General features: G+C 34.2%; 1 protein-coding gene across 1 annotated transcript; it reads left to right on the top strand.

Annotated features, from left to right (window-relative positions):
• The first annotated feature begins 15,214 nt into the window (after positions 1-15,214).
• LOC131060102 (probable 2' cyclic ADP-D-ribose synthase BdTIR) lies at positions 15,215-16,015 on the top strand. Its single transcript, XM_057993206.1, has 2 exons — positions 15,215-15,723; positions 15,937-16,015. Exons 1-2 carry the CDS (start codon positions 15,215-15,217, stop codon positions 16,013-16,015), a joined length of 588 nt encoding a protein of 195 aa, XP_057849189.1.
• Positions 16,016-19,064: the final 3,049 nt, after the last annotated feature.

Below are 19,064 nucleotides of genomic sequence, written 5' to 3'. Positions count from 1 at the left end.
TTCTCATTTCTTGGTTAATTCCAAAACTGGGGTTTGACCTAAGGGAAAACCCCTCATCCCTAACCCCCCAATCGTCCTCTCTTTTCTATGTGTAGGTTGCAGGTACGCAACTGTAATTAAAGATCTGGAATCCTTGTGTAGAGATGAACAGATCCACCTTCGTTTCGCGGATTTTTCGGAGGACTGTGTGCACATCGGGCGCCATCGTCCCGTCAACTTTCGCTCAAATTTGCAGAACAACACCGTCTCGACATTTTACTGCTAATTCCTGGTCCGCAGCTTCATATCATATCCCTATCTCTGTTTTTAAGCGAATCTTTCCTACTTTACATGCATTTCTAGTTCAATCTTTTTATCTACATTTCTTTACAAAAGAGGGTATCCTTGATGTCTCAACCCTTGAAACTCATATAGAATCCAATCTTGCATTGCGTGGGATTAGATCTTGTGGGTTTCAACCCCTCTTTTGAATGTAAAGTCTCTCCCAAGTGAAAACCATCAACCCTAGTGACTCTCCCTTCTCTCTCCTTGGAGTCGGGGAGGGGAGAACAACTAGGGTTCAATTTTTCCACTTTACACTATCCTTCTTCTATTTAGGATAGACTAATCTTCTAAGAAAAATTAGGAAAGGCATAAGGGTTTTGATCAAGCCAAATGATTAAGATTGATTAAGAAAAGTACTTGAGATAGATTCTTTCTTAGGCACAAGGACAATAGGGGGTTAACAAATGGTAAAGGCCTAATTCTAACTTTAAAAAATGCTAACCTTAAATTTAATGATTGATTAGGACTGAAAATTGGTTAGATGGGCTAAGTCCTCAAGGGTGAAATGAAAATGGTGACAGATGAATTAATTGAAGAGAACAGGAGGGAAAGGTTACCCTAGATAGGAAATGACTAAATAGATGATCTTTGGTTGAGGTAAGTTGGACAAGGATAACCTTTGATTGAAAGCATAGGTTCTTGGGGGTTCTAAGTCAAACTTATTGCCGTAATTGTATAGATAGTTGTGAAAATGGTGTAGAAAGACATGGTAGTTTAACAAGAGTTTTCAATTCTTATACAAAAAGCTATGGTGTTTGAGAATTTGTTTGTAACTAGGTGTCTTCTTCTTGACTTGATAGTGAATTGACCTCTAGGGATGCTTGAGAGACTTGGGTTTATGATATTGTTAGGGTTTCAAGCAGATCCGAAGCAAATATGAACTAACAATTATATGCTAAGTGTACAGTACTTTGTTGATCAGTCGCCACACCGAACAATCTCCCACTTGGAGACTGATACTACATGACACCACTGTACGTGCAACATCTGCTAGATAAAACACTAGGACTCGACTGGTATAAATTCGACAATTATCAATCAAGAAAACCAACAGAAACTGATGAAGAAATCAGCTTCTCGTATGGAACTACCTTCGTGAACATATCGGCAGGATTCTCACTTGTGTGAATCTTCTCAAGCCATAACTGACTCTCCTCCAAAATAGTCCGGATGAAGTGGTACCTGAGCTGAATGTGCTTTGTCCTTGAATGAAAAGCAGAGTTCTTCGCAAGATGAATGGCACTCTGGCTATCAGTATATAATGAGTGATCCTCCTATGTCTGACCCAATTCCTCCAGAAAACATTGTAACCAAATCATCTCCTTGCTGGCTTCTGTAGCAGCAACATACTCAGCTTCAGTGGTTGAAAGTGCAACAACCTTTTGTAGCCTAGAAATCCAACTGACTGCAGTTCCCCCTATAGTAAAAACATACCCTGTAGTGCTCCTCCATGAATCAATATCACTTGCCAGATCAGAGTCAACAAATCCACTCAGAGCAGCATTAGATCCTTTGAAACATAATGCCTTCGTAGTGGTTCCTTTCAAATACCGAAGGATCCATTTCACAGCATTCCAATGTTCCATACTCGAATTACTCATAAACCTACTCACAACTCCCACTGCATGTGCAATATCTGGCCTTGTGCATACCATTGCATACATCAAACTGCCAACAGCTGATGAATACGGCATGTTAGACATTTTCTTTACCTCTTCCTGTTCCTTTAGGCACATGTCCTTAGTCAATTTGAAATGACTAGCCAAAGGTGTACTAACTGCTTTTGCATCCTGCATGTTAAATCTTTTCAACACCTTCTTTATATACTCACTTTGGGACAAATTCAAGGTTCTATTTTTTCTGTCCCATGTAATCCTCATACCTAGAATTTTCTTAGCTGCACCCAGATCCTTCATAGCAAATGACCTGGCTGATTTATGTTTAAGACCATTTATGTGTTCTGTGTTAGAACCAACAACAAGCATGTCATCAACATAAAGCAATAGGATAATATAACTGCCATTATTCAATCTTTTAAAATACACACAATGATCAGAATGACATCTATGATAACTGTGTTTAGCCATGAAACTATCAAATTTTAAATACCATTGTCAGGGTGCTTTCTTTAGGCCATACAAACTTTTCTTCAACCTGCACACCATGTTCTCCTTACCTTTGACCTCATATCCTTGTGGTTGCAACATGTAAATTTCCTCCTCCAAATCTCCATGGAGAAAAGTTGTTTTCACATCTAATTGTTCAAGATGTAAATCATCTGCAGCCACAAGACTAACTGTAGTTCTAATTGAAGTCATTTTTACAACTAGAGAAAATATTTCATCATAATCTATACCCTTTTTCTATGCAAAACCTTTTATCACAAGTCTGGCCTTATATCTTTTCTGACCTCCTTCCTCCTCCTTCAGCCGATAAACCCATTTGTTAGGCAAGGATCTTATTTCTGCAGGTAAAGGGACTAAGTCCCAAGTCTTATTTTTCATCAAGGACTCCATCTCCTCTTTCATGCCTAGCTCCCACTGTTGTTTGGCATCCATCTACATTGCTTCTTCATATTCTTTTGGTTCACCAAAATCAGTTATTAATATAGAATACAAAGAAGGAGAAAATCTTTCAGGGGGTCTACTTGACCTCATAGAACGTCTAACACTTTCAGGAGTTTGTGGGACATTCTGTTGTTGCTGAGCATCAAGTACCTGTGGCATTTCATTTTCAGGAATTTCATCCAACACCACATATTCTTGCTTTTCCTGTTCATGCTTCTTTTCCTGCATTTGTTCTTTATACATAACCTTCTCATTGAATATAACATCTCTACTTCTAGTTATTTTCTTATTTTCAAAATCCCATAACCGATAGCCATATTCATCTATCCCATATCCAATGAAGGTACATTTTTGAGATTTAGCATCAAGCTTGGTTCTCTTTTCTTTATCAACATGGACAAAAGCTTCACAACCAAAGGTTTTCAGAAAAGAATAATTTACCTTTTTACCAGTCCATGCCTCCTTTGGAATACCACCATCCAAAAGGGTTGAAGGTCCTGTATTTATCAAATAGATAGTAGTATGTACAACATCTACCCAAAAATGTAAGGGCAATCCAGCATGCAATCTCATGCTCCTCGCGCGTTCCATGATAGTCCTATTCATTCTCTCTGACACACCATTTTCTTGTGGAGTTCCTGGAATTGTCTTCTACTTTCTAATCCCATTTAAGGAGCAATAGTCTTCAAATGCCTTGCTGCAATACTCACCTCCATTATCCGATCTGAGACACTTCAACCTTTTTCCTGTCTCATTCTCAACCAAAGCTTCCCATTTCTTAAAAGTTTCAAAAACATCTGATTTTTGTTTTAGGAAATATACCCATGTTTTTCTAGTTGAGTCATCAATAAAAATAACATAATAACAAGAGCCACCAAGAGATGATACCTGAGCTGGTCCCCATACATCTGAATGCACAAGCTCTAACTTCTCATTCTTCTTCTCTTTCCCAACCTTGAGAAATCTTACTCTTTTCTATTTTCCATAAACATAGTTTTCACAAAACTCTAAATCAATCTTCTTTAGTCCTGGCAATAGATTTTTGGAGTGAAGGATTTTCATCCCTTTCTCACTTATGTGCCCAAGCCTATGGTGCCACATTATTGAATCTATTCTTGCAACATCTATTGTTGTTGTCCCTACAGTAACTATATATGTAGTAGCTAAGGTAGAGTAAGTATTACCAGTACACAGATATAATGTGCCTACCTTCGCACCTTTAGCTACTACTAATTATCCTTTACTGACCTTCCAGATACTATCTGAGAAGGTAACTATGCAACCTTCACTACCTAGTTGCCCTGCAGAAATTAAATTTTGTCTTAAGTTAGGAACATGTCTTACCTCCTACAGAAACTAGTCATTACCATTCTGCAACTTGATCTTTATCTTTCCTTTTCCAACAATTTGATAGGGCTCATCATCACCCAAATATACCTGTCCAAAATCATCTTGAACATAATCTAGAAAATATTTTCTATGGGGTGTAGCATGAAATGAAGCCCCAAAATCTATTACCCATGAATCATTAACATTATCCAAACATAAGATTAAAGCATCTTGTAAAGTATTACTTGCAATATTAGCTTCCTTACTATCATTTTCATTTTTGTCTCCTTTGTTTTTCCGAGACCAACAGTCTTTCTTTAGATGACCAGGCTTTCCATAGTACCAACAATCTTTCTTTCCTCTAGATTGAGAGCATCCTTTCTTTGACTTCCCTCATGACTTCTCATTCCAAGGGCCTTTTCCTCTTTCCTTTGATCTTCCTCTGTTCTCCACATTCAAAACACTACTTGATGATGTTGGAGTCTCACCTGTGCTTTTCCTTTGCATTTCCTTGCTTAGGATAACACCAACAATATCATCAAATACCAAAGTATTTTTTCTAGAGATAGAGTTACTTACAGCCATAACCAAGCTATTCCAGCTTTCTGGCAAAGAAAATAAAATCAAGAGAGCCCTAACCTCTTCTGCAAAAGTAATTTTTACCGAAGAAAATTGACTGGTATTTGTATTAAATTCATTTAAGTGCTCCGCTACAGATCCTCCCTCACTTATTTTCAAATTAAACAAACGCTTCATAAGAAATACCTTATTCGAAGCCGAGGGTTTTTCATACAGCTTAGCCAATGTCGCCATCAAATCTACAACTGTTTTTGCTTTTGTTATACTGAAAGCTACAGACAGTGCAAGGCACAATCGAATGGATCCTAGTGCCTTTCTATGTAAAATGTCTCATTCTTCATCTGGCATTATGGTTGCTTTCTTTGCCTTTCCTTCTAATGGCCACCACAAATCCTTTTGATATAGGTAATCCTCCATCGGCATTTTCTATAACTGATAATTTTGGCCGTTAAACTTTTCAACCTTGAATTTGGAATCCTCCATTGCTCCCACTCAAATCTGAAAGTCCTACCAATTTATAGAAAACCTCACTCTGATACCAATTGTTAGGGTTTCAAGCAGATTCAAAGCAAATATGAACTAACAATTATATGCAGATTTAAATACAAAAAATAAAGAAATAAAACAGGACACAGATAACACAGAGATTTAACGTGGTTCACCTAGAATGGGTTATGTCCACCATACATAGTCATCTAATCTTTCTTATTATCCAACAAAAATAGTACATCAACCTTATAATGCCTTAAGCATCCCAACCGCTTATGACATGTGTTTTTAGGGCAACAAACAAAGTCGACCTTTTTAGGGTTTTATTACAATGTTGGTTTTCATCAACACAAAAATGGTGAGGATACGTGCTGAGTGTATAGTACTTTGCTGATCAGTCGCCACATTTCAACAGCATGGATATGGATTGACTACAAAGTAAAGACGTCAAAATAGAGGTGGAGATAGTGAAAAATACATGCTAAAAAATGTAGATGGTGAAATAGAGACAGAGACAGTGAAGCTCAGATAGAGATGTTGAAACTGAGGTTTGATCGATTGATTTGAAATTTGAAGGATTTGGTAAAAAAAATTATGAAATTGGGGAATTATTGGATTTATTTTACTTGGCAAGAGATATCAAATAGTGAATACACATTGGCCAAGGTGATTCTTGGGACAAGCATGAAAAATGAGGGCATAGATAATTTCCCCAATGTGATAAAATTTGTTGGTTTTTACAATAGAAGACACATGAAAAACATACAACCTAGGTGGGAAAGTGGATTCTACTTATTGAATCCTCACTTAGATTTATCTCTATATACTTCAATGAAGTAGATAGATAGCGATTGCTAGCACTGCCTTATCCTTTCTTGACACTCACTTTTTGGGCATACCGGAATCTCATACCTTGAAGATATGGATATCTTATGGACTGGGGGACATATATCTCTACTTCAAGTAGTACGATGTGGGGCAGCTTCAAAGATTTGACCTCATGCACCAACAAGAAAATAGGATTTTGGCTACTAAAACAAGGTGTCTAATAATGTTTGGAGGGATCCAAGCCAACAATGAATCTACAAATAAATCTACTTTAAACTCTAATTGAGCTTATCAGCATAGAGAAGGCCTCCACATAGCCAAATTAACTCCACACTCTAATCATTTGACTAGCATATTTGTATAGCAGCTTGAAAATCCTTGCTCAAGAACCCACTCAGAGAGATGATATCCCCAACATGCCTCAATTTTGAAACACTCCCTTGGGGTGATGAAGCTCCCAAGAGTTTATCCTCTACTCAAAAGAAAAATTAGGTATTTTTAAGAACCTTTCTCTTTCACCCAAGCTCCACAAAGGTAAGGGGAGAGGAAAGTCGATGTAACTTTAGGTCCACCCTACAAAATGTGCAAGTGTAGAAGACCAAAAAGATAATGATTTATTTTAAGCCCCAAAATAGTTTTTTTGCTATTATAGTATAACAAATATCTAAGCTAGTTCAAAATCATGTTTCCTTCAACAAGTGCCCTGCAACAATAGTTAGTAGCCTCAATATTTGGTCTTCAGCAAGAGAAAATGATGCAACCACACAAGAGATTAGCAAAAATCTAGAATAAAAACACTAATAGACCAAAGTGCAAGCACATACGGTGAAGCATTTGTACATGCGTTGGGTTAGGTCATGCACACAAACGATTAGATCAAAAAAAAATAAAAAATAAAAATATAAAGCGCGAGAAAGTAGAAATGCAGAGATGTTAATTTGTCAGCACAAATGTTGTCACATCTACATAGACACCAAAGTGACTTCTACAAAAAAAATATTATCTCAAAATCCAAATATTGCAAAAAATATTAGAGAAAATGAGAAGCTGTTTTGTTTGTAGGGATGAAACTAAAACAAAAAAGTAAACTTTTTAATATTTTGAGTAATATATAGATGATTTTTTATTTTTATAAATTTTTCCACTAAAATGATAGAGAGATATCTTAAAGACAAATGTCCATTTGTGGAAGTAGAGATATTGAACCCAAGACAAAGACGTCGATCTACAGTTTCTATAGAAAACATAGTTAGGTAGGATATTTTGAAAAAGTAGAGACGTCATTCTAGGAGTGTAGACATTGATGGGTAGGCACAAATTGAAATCCAGAATGGACACATTGATCTATGACCTATGAAAATCCTTCACAAAAACAAAAAATATTAAATTTAGGGACTTGGGGTCCCACTAGGCATGCCCAAATGAAAAGGGGAAAAACTAGGGACAAAGGTTAGTTGCATAACCAAATCACTAAAACATAAATATGCATTAAAATTAAAACAAATAACCTTATATGTTTCCTCCTCTTTTTCCTCCAATTGAGTTTCAAGTGGACATGCACCCAAATTCTCCACTTCATTTCTCTTTGAGATAGTGGATGGTGGATTGTTCTTGACTACATAACAAGACTGATTGGGATTGGATTTGGATGATGATGGATACGGCTTAGATGAGATATGAATTTGGTATTATGAAGACACTATGAATGGATTTGGAGCTCAAATGTATAGTTAAAACTTGCTAAAAAGGTGGATGATTTGTGAGGAGTGGAGCCTCCAATTTACAGACTAGAGAGGGTCAAAATTGAAGGTCAAGATTGATCTTGAATGAACGGTTAGGATTGAAAGAAAGTGAGAGAGGATTGAGAGGACAAAGTGGCAGATCCAAGATATTTTCAATAAAGGATTTTCTTGTTTCCACTCTTCTCAAGTAGATGGGGAAGAGTTCCCCAAGTACATGGGAAAGAGAAAACAAAATATAAAATTCCTTGGGAGAAGGACAAGAGGAATTAAAAATTCCAAAATAATGGATGTGTAAGAAGAATAAATGGAGAAAGGCATTAAAAATTCCTTCGAAGAAGAGGAATGGGGGGATTCAAAGAATGTTACATTCCTTGAATGGACCAAATTTGGTGTATTTAAGGTTTTGAAGGTGAGATGAGAAAGACCATTTATGGAAAGGAGGTTATTAATCCCTAATCAAGTTGATTAGAGATATACAAATGATTAAGGGTATTGATTACGTGGGCCAATGAGGGATTAAAGAGAACGTAGGTGATTTAGGAGGATATGACATGAGAAGAGCGAATGAGTGGGGGGATATTAAAATTGTTAGAAATGGTAATCATGATTAGAGTAGGATTAATTAGGCTAGATGATAGGATTAGGAAGAGTGATCTGTAGGAATTAGATAACTAGCCTACTTGATTGAAGATAATTAACTATGCAAGGTTTAGAAGAAATAATGGAAATTGAAATTATTCTTAAGAATAAAGAATAATTAGTTTTGACAAATTAATTATAAGGCTATAGTGATAAAATAATTAAATTCGATTTTATTAATTATAAGAATAAAGGGACCAACATATAATTAAGTTAATTAATAATGTGGAAAGGCTTAAATTAATTAAATATTAATTTAATAAATTTTAGGTGTCTACACTCTACACCACATGCAATGTATATTCTCTTAAAAAGGTGTTGATCAAACATAAGATCCTGAGAATTCTCATAGTCACAGTCCCAAATTGAGGTACATAGTTGGACTGGTTTCTTAATACCATTGTGTCCAAGGACCTTTACATGGAGCTCAGACTACCACACATTATATTATTGTCCCTGATATAACAACATATGCATTAATAGAGAATACCAGATAAAAGTTACTGTGTGCCACCTTACTGGATTTTAACTAATGCATCTTCGATTGCATCTGCAACAAACTAGTGATAATCATATCTCTTGTAATCAAATTCACTCTAAGCATCACAAGTTATAAAGATTATTTCCTCAAGCATAAAGGGACCTCCTTCATACCCTAACACATGACTCACTGTGTAATATGACATCTCAAAGTATGTATAAAAGAAATTCACCTTATAGAGAGGTCTCTTTATTCTAGCAAACTGATGCAAGTTACCTATGTATTTAAGCCTATGTAAGGGTAACCATTTTAATCTATATAAGTCCTCAGTGGTTTCATATTTTACTTTTAAATTTTTCTAGATATTTTTTTGTAGTATAGTCATTAAAATCTTTCATATCAAAGACTTTCAACAATTTGTCTCGGTTGATCTCTAGCAAACTCCCATTTACAAATTAATTAACCTACCAGTAGGGTTGTATCATTTTTCCAAAGCCTTAGTTAGGTCTATGTTGGAAATTACATTAGGATCCACCAACCTCTAAGGGTTACACTTCAGGATCTCAGAATCTGATTTCAAAAAAGACTTAAAAATATGGTGTCCTTTAATATTAAAATAATTCTCTACAATTGCTCTATTTGTTATAAAACCTTGGGACACTAGCTCCTATATTTTCCCTATATGATGACTGGTGCAATAGGGCAATTAGATCATCATGAATGTTCTTTTACTTTTCGTCCTTTTGCCTTGGGTTCTTCTGATTGTGAATTTATAGAAGAGATGAAAATCTTATGGATTCTTTATAATTACCTCTCTCAAATTCTATGGATATCTTGGCCTAGGGTTCTGACTAATTACCCTACTTTCTCCTTAGAACAATTTCAAATTGATAGCAGAAAATGAGAGAAACAAACTTAGTGGCTTTTGACAAATTAGCCGAAAGCACTGGAGATGGTCTAAATTATTTGCAGGAATGCTAGCTTTTCCTCCTCTTAACTTTTAATTTTTCCTTAGACCTCAAAAATGAATCATAAAATAGAGAGATACTTTTAATCTGTAGTCTTTTCTCCCATTAATGTTATTTGTATGAACTTTGATGGTGCAAATAGGCTTGACACAAGTTTGAATCTCATTCGTTGATCACAAAACATCAAGGAACACCAAAAAAAATTGAATATCTTCACCCGAAGGAATCTTCTTCACTTAAACTCATCAAGAGTCACCAAAGGTTTGTTTGAGTTCACCCATCGACTCTCGATTTCATCATCACCATCCCTCTTATTTCTTTCTTAGATTCTCATTGAAATCCCCTAAGAAAAATCAACATGTCCCGAGTTGACATGCTGGACCTCTTCATCTACTAAAAATGCACATTATTTCTTCTCACCCAGGAGAAGTAAAGCCTCTAAACGAGTGCCAAGTAACTACACACGTCATCTCACAACTTCTTTCCTTAGACACTCATGAAGATAGAAGAAAAACTTCATCGAGTTATGAGTACATCAACCCCTACAATTTGTGGCACGACTCGGGACTTAGCAAGAGTTGAAAAATATCACCGACCACCCGAGATACAGATACTTGGAACCCTTGTAGAAAATAACACCACACAAGACTTGGTAAAGTACCTAGAAGGGCTTCACTAATTCACGAGCTACCCTTTGGAATACCACCAAGCTGCCACATTAGATAGAACTCGAAAGCTTGGCAGGCGTGAAAAACATCTAAACGCATGCTGATAGCCATTGGAACTAGGGCCAACTTAAAATGTAACTTAAAGCATGTGTATAAATCATGTCTCTAGGACATCACGAAGAAGGGGCCAAAGACTTGGGAGCATAAAAATTAAAACAAGAATGACAAAATGAACTTAGACCTTCACATGTTAAAACTATTGACTGAGAAGAAAGAACTAGGACACGGGCCAAATTCAAATGATCGGAAGCCCACATGGAAATAACTTAAGCTAAAGGTGACCAAGAAAGAAAATCACTAATAAAAAACAATATGGTCAAAATCATTTCAAAAAGGCACTCTGAAGCTAAGGCAAAATAAAAACCCCAACCCTAGGAAATTTTAAAACACAGTTCCAACACATCACTTCTATAGAGACATCAAGATAGAAAAGACTAGCCTCAAAAAGGCACGGGCAAACACCGCATCTAGAGTCATAAGGATATTAGCCACAACACGTAAATCTATCGAAATTAAATCAAGGACTGACTTAGCCCATGGGGTTACCCTTAGAGGTTTTAGGAGCCATTTTAAAGTTCTCCAATATAAAAGAAGAATCCAAAGGCCTCCTACCCTTTTCCTTAAAGGAACGACCAAAACTCCCAATAAAGTACTTATTAGAAAGGTTGCCTATTGAGAAGAAAATATAACATAATAGTGTAAAGTTCGCATATTGCAAAGGTGACATGAAGCACTAAGATGAGACTTGAGGTTGATGGAGACATGAAGAATGATGCTAGGAGAACTACCCACATGAAAGAGCACATAAACTAGTGTTGACCTACGTTTAGTAATAACATAAAGATAAATGACCAGCCCAAATGAATTAGAAAACCCAACAATGATTTATTCATCCCAAATCTCTAGAGGTAGTCCTAGGAGATGAACCCAAATCAAAATAGCACTAGCAAGATAGTATTTTGGCTTAAACTCAGGAAGCAACTTGTATAGAAGAAGCTGCTACTTTCTAAAAAATTAGGCACTGGAAGAGAGGATGAAAATACTATCTTATTTGAGAGAGAACAAGAAACAAGATGTACCTTTAGGCATCATTGAGAGTAGCATGCTTCCCTTTATATCCGATCTCGCTGCCACCCATTTGTGAACAGAAGCAATCTCTGAGCATCTACGCATAAACGTACCCACCAAGGAATTATCCATTTTAGCCAAAGAATTATTAAGGGGGGAATCCCTGATATTAACACATGTACCATTCTCAGACCTCTCAATTGACACACTATCCATTATTGGATAGATCTTTCCAACACCCTTCGGGAGGATTACTAGAAAATGAGGGAAAAGGAGAACTAATCCCAATAGCAGCCCCATTGACTACCTCTTAAGGTGACTAGGAAGAGCATAAGAAGGACTCACTCTCCCTCCGGGAACATACATAGTTCTAAATCTCAGGAAAAAGGCAAAAATAGTCTACATGAAAGCTATCTAAGGTATGGACTTGCAAAAGGTCCAAAACCACGAACAAGATAATTAAGAAAAATTAATTTAACCTACTAATTTAAAGTATGTTATCTATTTCTTATTTTCTTATAACCTATCTTATCTAAATATGTAAACAATCTATAGTTTAGTAAACAAAAATAACACCTCTCGAGCTTATCTACAAACATCAATGATTATACCATGTTATCAACACTATAGAAAAATATTACATCAGTGCATGTTATATTCAATCTTTAAAGTTGTTAAAGTAATATCCTAAGAGATTGACAAAAGGGATAAATATTTCCTATCTAGCAATTTAGTCATTTATATACATCAACATTTTTAATGTAAGTTTAAACATTAAGATGAACATGCTTCCTACATGAAAACAAAAAAGTACATATCCAAAACTAATGTTCAACTCCATTTAAAAGTGTTCTATGTAGAACTTATATGATTGATTCTATAACTTTAATAATAATTCTATATTAAAAAAAAAGTTAACTAATTTATATAAACCCAAATTTTTATCTCCAAATGAAAAATAATGAAAAAATTTAATAAAATCAAATTAACGTTAAACTAAAAATGAATATCATTTATGTATTTGAAATTTACAATTACTTTAAGATATTATTTTGCAACAGTTGTGCTTACCATAGGATTTTAGTTCATTTGTTTGAACATAATTGGTGTTCTTTGATTATTCCAAGCACCAAGTTTCAAATCTCTAAAAGTGTGATATAAGGCATAAGGTAAGGATCATATCTTAGACCAATTTGACAGAATAAATACTCTTTAATCCTTGACTCTCACCTATAGAGATACCAACATAGACTTGCAAACCTTATCAAACACCAAAATGAAGTCGTTAACAATATAAAATATTATAAAAAATAGAAAATAAAATTATATTAAAAACACATGTTCCAAAATTAATTATCATTTACTCCACTTTACCGAGCAGAATTATTGCCGAACTAGTGTGCTCTACGATTTCGAACGTGTACATGGAAAAAGTGTAAAAGTGTCGTCGACCGTGCGTCAGAAGAATCTTGATTTTCATCCCCATTAACAAAAATATTATTAATGTATACCTCCATTACTCTTTCTTCCTATTAAAAAGAGAGTCAAATCGTCTATCGGACAAAATTTTAATCAGAGGCTGAGTTTTCATTGGAAGAATCCCGTCAACGAAGGTGAAACCAGCGTAGAATGTATCCATCCTTAATTATATAAAATAGTGAGGAATTTATATGGAGACGTGCACTCGTGCGCCTTTTGTAATGTCACCATCCAGGGACCACCCAATCATGAAAAAGTTCAGCAGACCATGGATTTGGTGGTCGAAGTTATTCTGGTTTTAAAATAGATCTTTTGTAAATCAATCGCAGTTCTTAATTACATGCATATTAGTCAATCTGTACTGTCATTTTGAAGCCAGAATAGACACTTTTAAATTTGGTGTGAAATTAAATAGCTTAGTTTAATTACCTGAAAAAATAAATTTTATTGTAAGTTACTACTTAAATCACTCAAGAAGAAACAATACTATGCAATTCAATACAAAGGATTAGTTGCTCTAACGTTTCCAAAGTATAGGAGAAAAAATCATAATAGACAAAGTTTTGACGTCTATGAGTGGTGCTCACAAACCAAGCCACAAAAATGATGAAAAAGTATGTCCGTCCTTGCATAAACTTTAGTGTCAAAAGGGAAGAAATCTTTTAATTTATCAGCTTTTTTTAGAATATTATATAGATATTGTTGTATTTGGATTCTACGAAATTATAATATGATCAGTAACTACATATTTAAATAAAAATTATTGTTCATTAAGCTGTTATAAATAGAGAGAATGTATAAATTTGTAGAAATCATTCAAGAATTGAATCTGTGTATTCAAAAGAATTAAATTTCAATGAATCATATAATAAAAAAACATAGCTTCCTTTTTATCAATTAAATTGTAATTTAAATTATTCTTGCCTAATTTTAAATCTATAAATCTTAAGCTACTCTTTTGCTTCATATTTTCCAAACATATATATGTTTGCTTTTAATATATTTGTTTTTCAATTAGTCTTTGGAAAAGGATAATTGAAGAGGCTTTATGAGACAAAAGAAGATAGATTATAGATTCTTTAGTAAAAGCGTCCTTTTTTTCTATCATTTAAAAAGTTGCTATTACTCTACATGTTCTTAAAGACTGTAAATTATGAATGAAGGCTTAAGTTGCTCAATTTTAATCTGGTGACATTAAAAATTCCGATGAAAAGTGTAAATTATGAATGAAGGCTTAAGTTGCTCAATTTTAATCTCATGACATTAAAAATTTTGATGAAAAGTTTATCCAAAAATATATGAAATGTCAAAACTAATATAAAACTAATATAATAAAATTTATAATTATGAGTTAATTGAAAAAATACTAAGGTAGAGAAAACTCAAAAATGTGAAAATAATTAAAATAGAAGATTTATCTCTTCCTCCATTTCTACCTTTGAAATTGATGTTTATAACTGAAATGACAAGAAACACTCCCGTTTCAAAATCTCTTATCTTAATTAAAAAAGAAGTGCAACCTTAAATAAATGAATAGTTTGTTTTGCTTCCAGTTTCAATACTTGCATATTTTGTTATAACACTATGTAATGCAATACTAAACATACGTGATTTTTTTCTTTTTTTTCCTTGTTGAAGTGCTTTTACTAAATCTTCATAATCTCAACCGTATGATTGATGGCGCCAAATTATGATTGATGCGATCTTACAGATGTAACCTAATTTTCTCAAATCGTAATTTATTTTAATTAGAAAAACTCTAATTGCTAGCCTCAAAGAGTAAGGTTAGTGGTGCTAAGTGTAGGCGCGATCAAAATTTTAGAGGTTACATAAAAAGCACTCAGTTACGCGAATTCACCCTCATATTTCTCACTAAAACTCAGGAATACGTCAGAGGAATATGTATAAGTGACGCCAGTGTTTGCCAAAATTCTTTATAACGCCGTCATAGAAAATTTTGTCTGCAGGTGAAATCCCTACCACTCTACCAGCCATGGAAAATACTCAACCTAATGCCTCCCAACAAATCAACAATTCTGTCTGTCATCCTACCGCACCCAAAACGAGATATAACGTTTTCATCAATCACCGCGGAGCCGACGTGAAAGAAACCCTAGCGAGTCTCATTTATCACAATCTCCAAAACAAGGGCTACAATGCCTTCTTAGACAAGAAGTCTATTCAGGTGGGAAAGAGAATACCCAAATCAATAGTGGGGGCTATTCGCACAGCTTCTGTGCACGTAGCCATTTTCTCGGCCAACTATGCAAACTCAACATGGTGTCTGAAGGAACTCTATCTTATGCTCAAAAGTGGGGCACCAATAGTTCCTGTTTTCTGCGGAATTCAGCCTTCGGAGCTTCGTATGAAAGATGAAGACGGAGAATATGCTCGTGCTTTCCAGGTCCACAAGGACACTGGAAAAATCAGGCCTCAAAAGCTTAAGAAATGGAAGAAGGCTCTGCGTAAAGTTTCACGTATAGAAGGCTATATTTTCAAGGGGTAATGTTCAATCATAACTCAGGACTGTTAATTAATATTATAATATCAAAGGAAAAAATGTTTTCGTCCTTGAGAAAAACAGGAACCCTAGCTTTTCTGTCCTTTTCTTTAATGTTTTTGGAGATCTTTTGCCGCTCTCTCTACAGCAGCTAGGCTCATATGCTTGTTATAATGCAGAGTGTATTTTATTAAATATTCTGTTGTGTGTATCAGGGACCAAGGTGATTTGCTGGAAGAAATTGCAACAACTGTAATTAAATATATTAACGCTGTCAAACGTCTCAAACGTTAACTTCATTGTTCCCTGGAAGGGGATCCGTGATATTACGCGGAATTTCATGCTTCCGAGACAACTGAAAGTGTTCATATAATACCCAAATCGATATAAATGTATATGGGTTATGTGAAAAGTCCCTTGTGAATCGTAAGCTATGAGAGGTTTGGCTTTGTTGGTGATCAATGTTCAGAGATTTGCTTATTTCTATAGATGTAGAATTAATCGTTGCTTCTGGTTCCCTCGACCCATTAAGTTTATTTTTGTGTTCCGCTCAGTCTGGTAAACACAACTATTTTCATCCACGGCCTGGCTTTAGTGGAGTATGTTTTCGCTCGCGTTCATGAGAGTTGTGTAATATTACAGACCTAATTATTCATATATTTGTGGTAGTGAAGCCGTATATTGTTACGCTAATCAGATGTTTCAGCCTTTTTCATAGGTTTACTTAATTACTTTTAATGGTTGTCTATTTATATGCATTAAAGAATATTGTCCATGTATATGTACTAAAGGATAAAATAAACATCTTAAATATGGGAAACAAAAACTTGTATCACTCACTAATTATGTGACACAAATATTATAGGAGAAATTCTTAAAGCCGAAAAAAACTCTTAGAAGAGTTAGTTTTTCATTATGAGTGTTTCAATAAGATATAATCTTATTCATATACAATTTTGAAACGAATATGAATTTCAACTCTTAAGTTATATAGATTGGGATAATATATTGGACATAAGATTTCTTGTTCACACAATTAATGTCTGAAATACATATGATGTAGCAACTCTGCTCGCCTATTATGCTACCCACTACTAAATTTTGATGTTTGAAACACTGTCTACCTTAACCAATTCTCTCAATATTCTAACTAGACAATTTTCCAATGGCTTCTTTAGCCCCACTACATCTACTATGTTGAACAACCTACTAACCATCATGTAAGAAAATCTTGGGTCCATCAATATGCATGTCATTGATACTCACATAAACAAGATGCACTAACTCACGTTGTCAAACAACTACTCCATGAACTTAGTACAACTTCTAGCCTCTAGGTCCACTCCTATACTTTGCCAACAAACACTAAGGGATTCTCTAACTAGAGGAACTTTTTTCAACCTTCAAGGCTAGTTGCTCCCTCAATTTACCAACATACACATCGCATTAGTCATCTTTACCCAATATCCTTCTCTTTTATCTCTCTATGAATGCTAAAGGGACTTGATGGTCTTAGGAGAAGATTTATAGCTAGCTCCAAATGATGAGTGGTCCATCTAATTGTTTCTCATTTCCCTTAAGAAGTTATTTCTTCCACATGGAAGATACAAATGACTCTAGAATAGAAATAATCAATACATAAGTATTTTCCTACACAACCACCAAAATACTTTTCTTTCTAGCTTAATGATAATACAAGAAACAACTTGCATCTTTTTATTTTCATAATTTTCCATGTAACATGTACATCTAATATTTCTATAACTTGTCATTGTCTAATATATGTCAGGATTCTTGAAGAAGTACAATGAAGAGATGGTGGTAGTGGTAAGAACTAGTTAATTGTTTGCACTATTACTAACAATAATGAAAGTGAAAGGGTAATTTGTTAGTGCTTGTCATTTTCCATCCCTAGCATAGTTTGTATAGTCATGACATGTGTAACCATTATGAATATGTTTAAGGTGAAGCATGAAACTAAAAAGTTTCTCATGAGACTTAAATAATTGCAGGATTGAAAAGATGGGCAAGGCACAACATTAATTTTTTAATTTTTATAGAGTTATTTGTTAACTAAAAATGTGTTGTAAACTTTGCACATGATCTTTTAATTATTTAAAATAAGTATTTTTTCAAGTTACATCTTTTTAAACGTTTCTAGTCAAATTAAATATCTATTTGGTTACATTTGTAATGTTGTATGTAGCATCAATTAAATATCTTATGTGTGGGCTACAACTTGGAAAAACATTTAATATTGGGAAAAGCTATTTTTAAAGACAAAATGTTGGGTTCAATAGTTTTGTGATCTCATGGTTTAACTAGTAGCACTTCGTAGTTTTGTGTAATCTTGAGTCTATTTAAAGGAGTATACATGTTTAATTGTAAAGGTTGGCTATCATTTGTATTTTAAACTCCCTTGTAGAATACATTTGTGAAGCATGACATGGGTTTCATGGTTGTATTATTACCATCATACTTAGATGCTTGAGAATGAGCTTGATGTCTCATAAGTATTGATTGAGATTATATAGGTCTATTACAATATTTAATTATTGAATAATACATTGAGTTGTATTATTTTCAAGGTTATGTTTTTCATTCATGGTGGTTTCTTTTAAGATATAGCTTCTATCATTTTTTATGGTTTATCCTAAATACTAGTTTGAAAATGTATCCTCTCTTCAAGTTATATAATTTACATTGCTACAATATTTTTTCCTCTGAAGGGATATTAGAGTATGGTTGTTGGGCTATGAGAGGAAATATGTTGAGTTGTAACCCTTAGTATGAATATATAATTGTATATAATTGAATGTGTAATATTAAATAAGAAAATAACAAAAGAATATTTAACATATATATGTTTACAAGCATGGGTTGTTGTATATTTGGGTTTCTATGGATATTTAAGATGTTATTTTTTGTTTGGGATATTTTTATTGGGGATTTGGGGGTCAAATTTTGTTGAACAATTGTATGAAAAAAAATTCATCATTGAGTCCAAAAATATTGAAAGAATTTATTTAATATAAAATTCTACTATTTTTGACAATTGTTTTCTATTTTTAAGGTCATATGGATATCTTGCAAAAAGAATTTAGTATCATCATACAAGTATAATTAGAATAGTTATAGGTCTTAATATTATATATGGAGAGTTAGCATAAACACTTTTAGTTGATTCATTAGTGATACAAAATGAGGTTTGTGATAATCTAATAAACTTAAAAATTGAAATGCCAACCAAACAAGATAGTGCACCTGGAACCATCAATCACATGGAATATTGGTAGCTATTGCTAGTCACTAACCCATAAGGGTTAACCCTATTGAGTGACTC

The sequence above is a fragment of the Cryptomeria japonica genome, chromosome 1 (assembly GCF_030272615.1).
Source record: "Cryptomeria japonica chromosome 1, Sugi_1.0, whole genome shotgun sequence".
Lineage (NCBI taxonomy): Eukaryota > Viridiplantae > Streptophyta > Pinopsida > Cupressales > Cupressaceae > Cryptomeria > Cryptomeria japonica.
The sequence above is the reverse complement of the archived record's forward strand: the minus strand, read 5'-3'. Positions and strand labels throughout refer to the sequence as shown.

Bases quoted from the DNA above. Each gene is read 5' to 3' on its own strand.
- LOC131060102 (XM_057993206.1), top strand. From the start codon at position 15,215: ATGGAAAATACTCAACCTAATGCCTCCCAACAAATCAACAATTCTGTC. The intron at 15,724-15,936 runs GTAATGTTCAAT...TGTGTGTATCAG, and splicing joins GAAGGCTATATTTTCAAGGG to GGACCAAGGTGATTTGCTGG.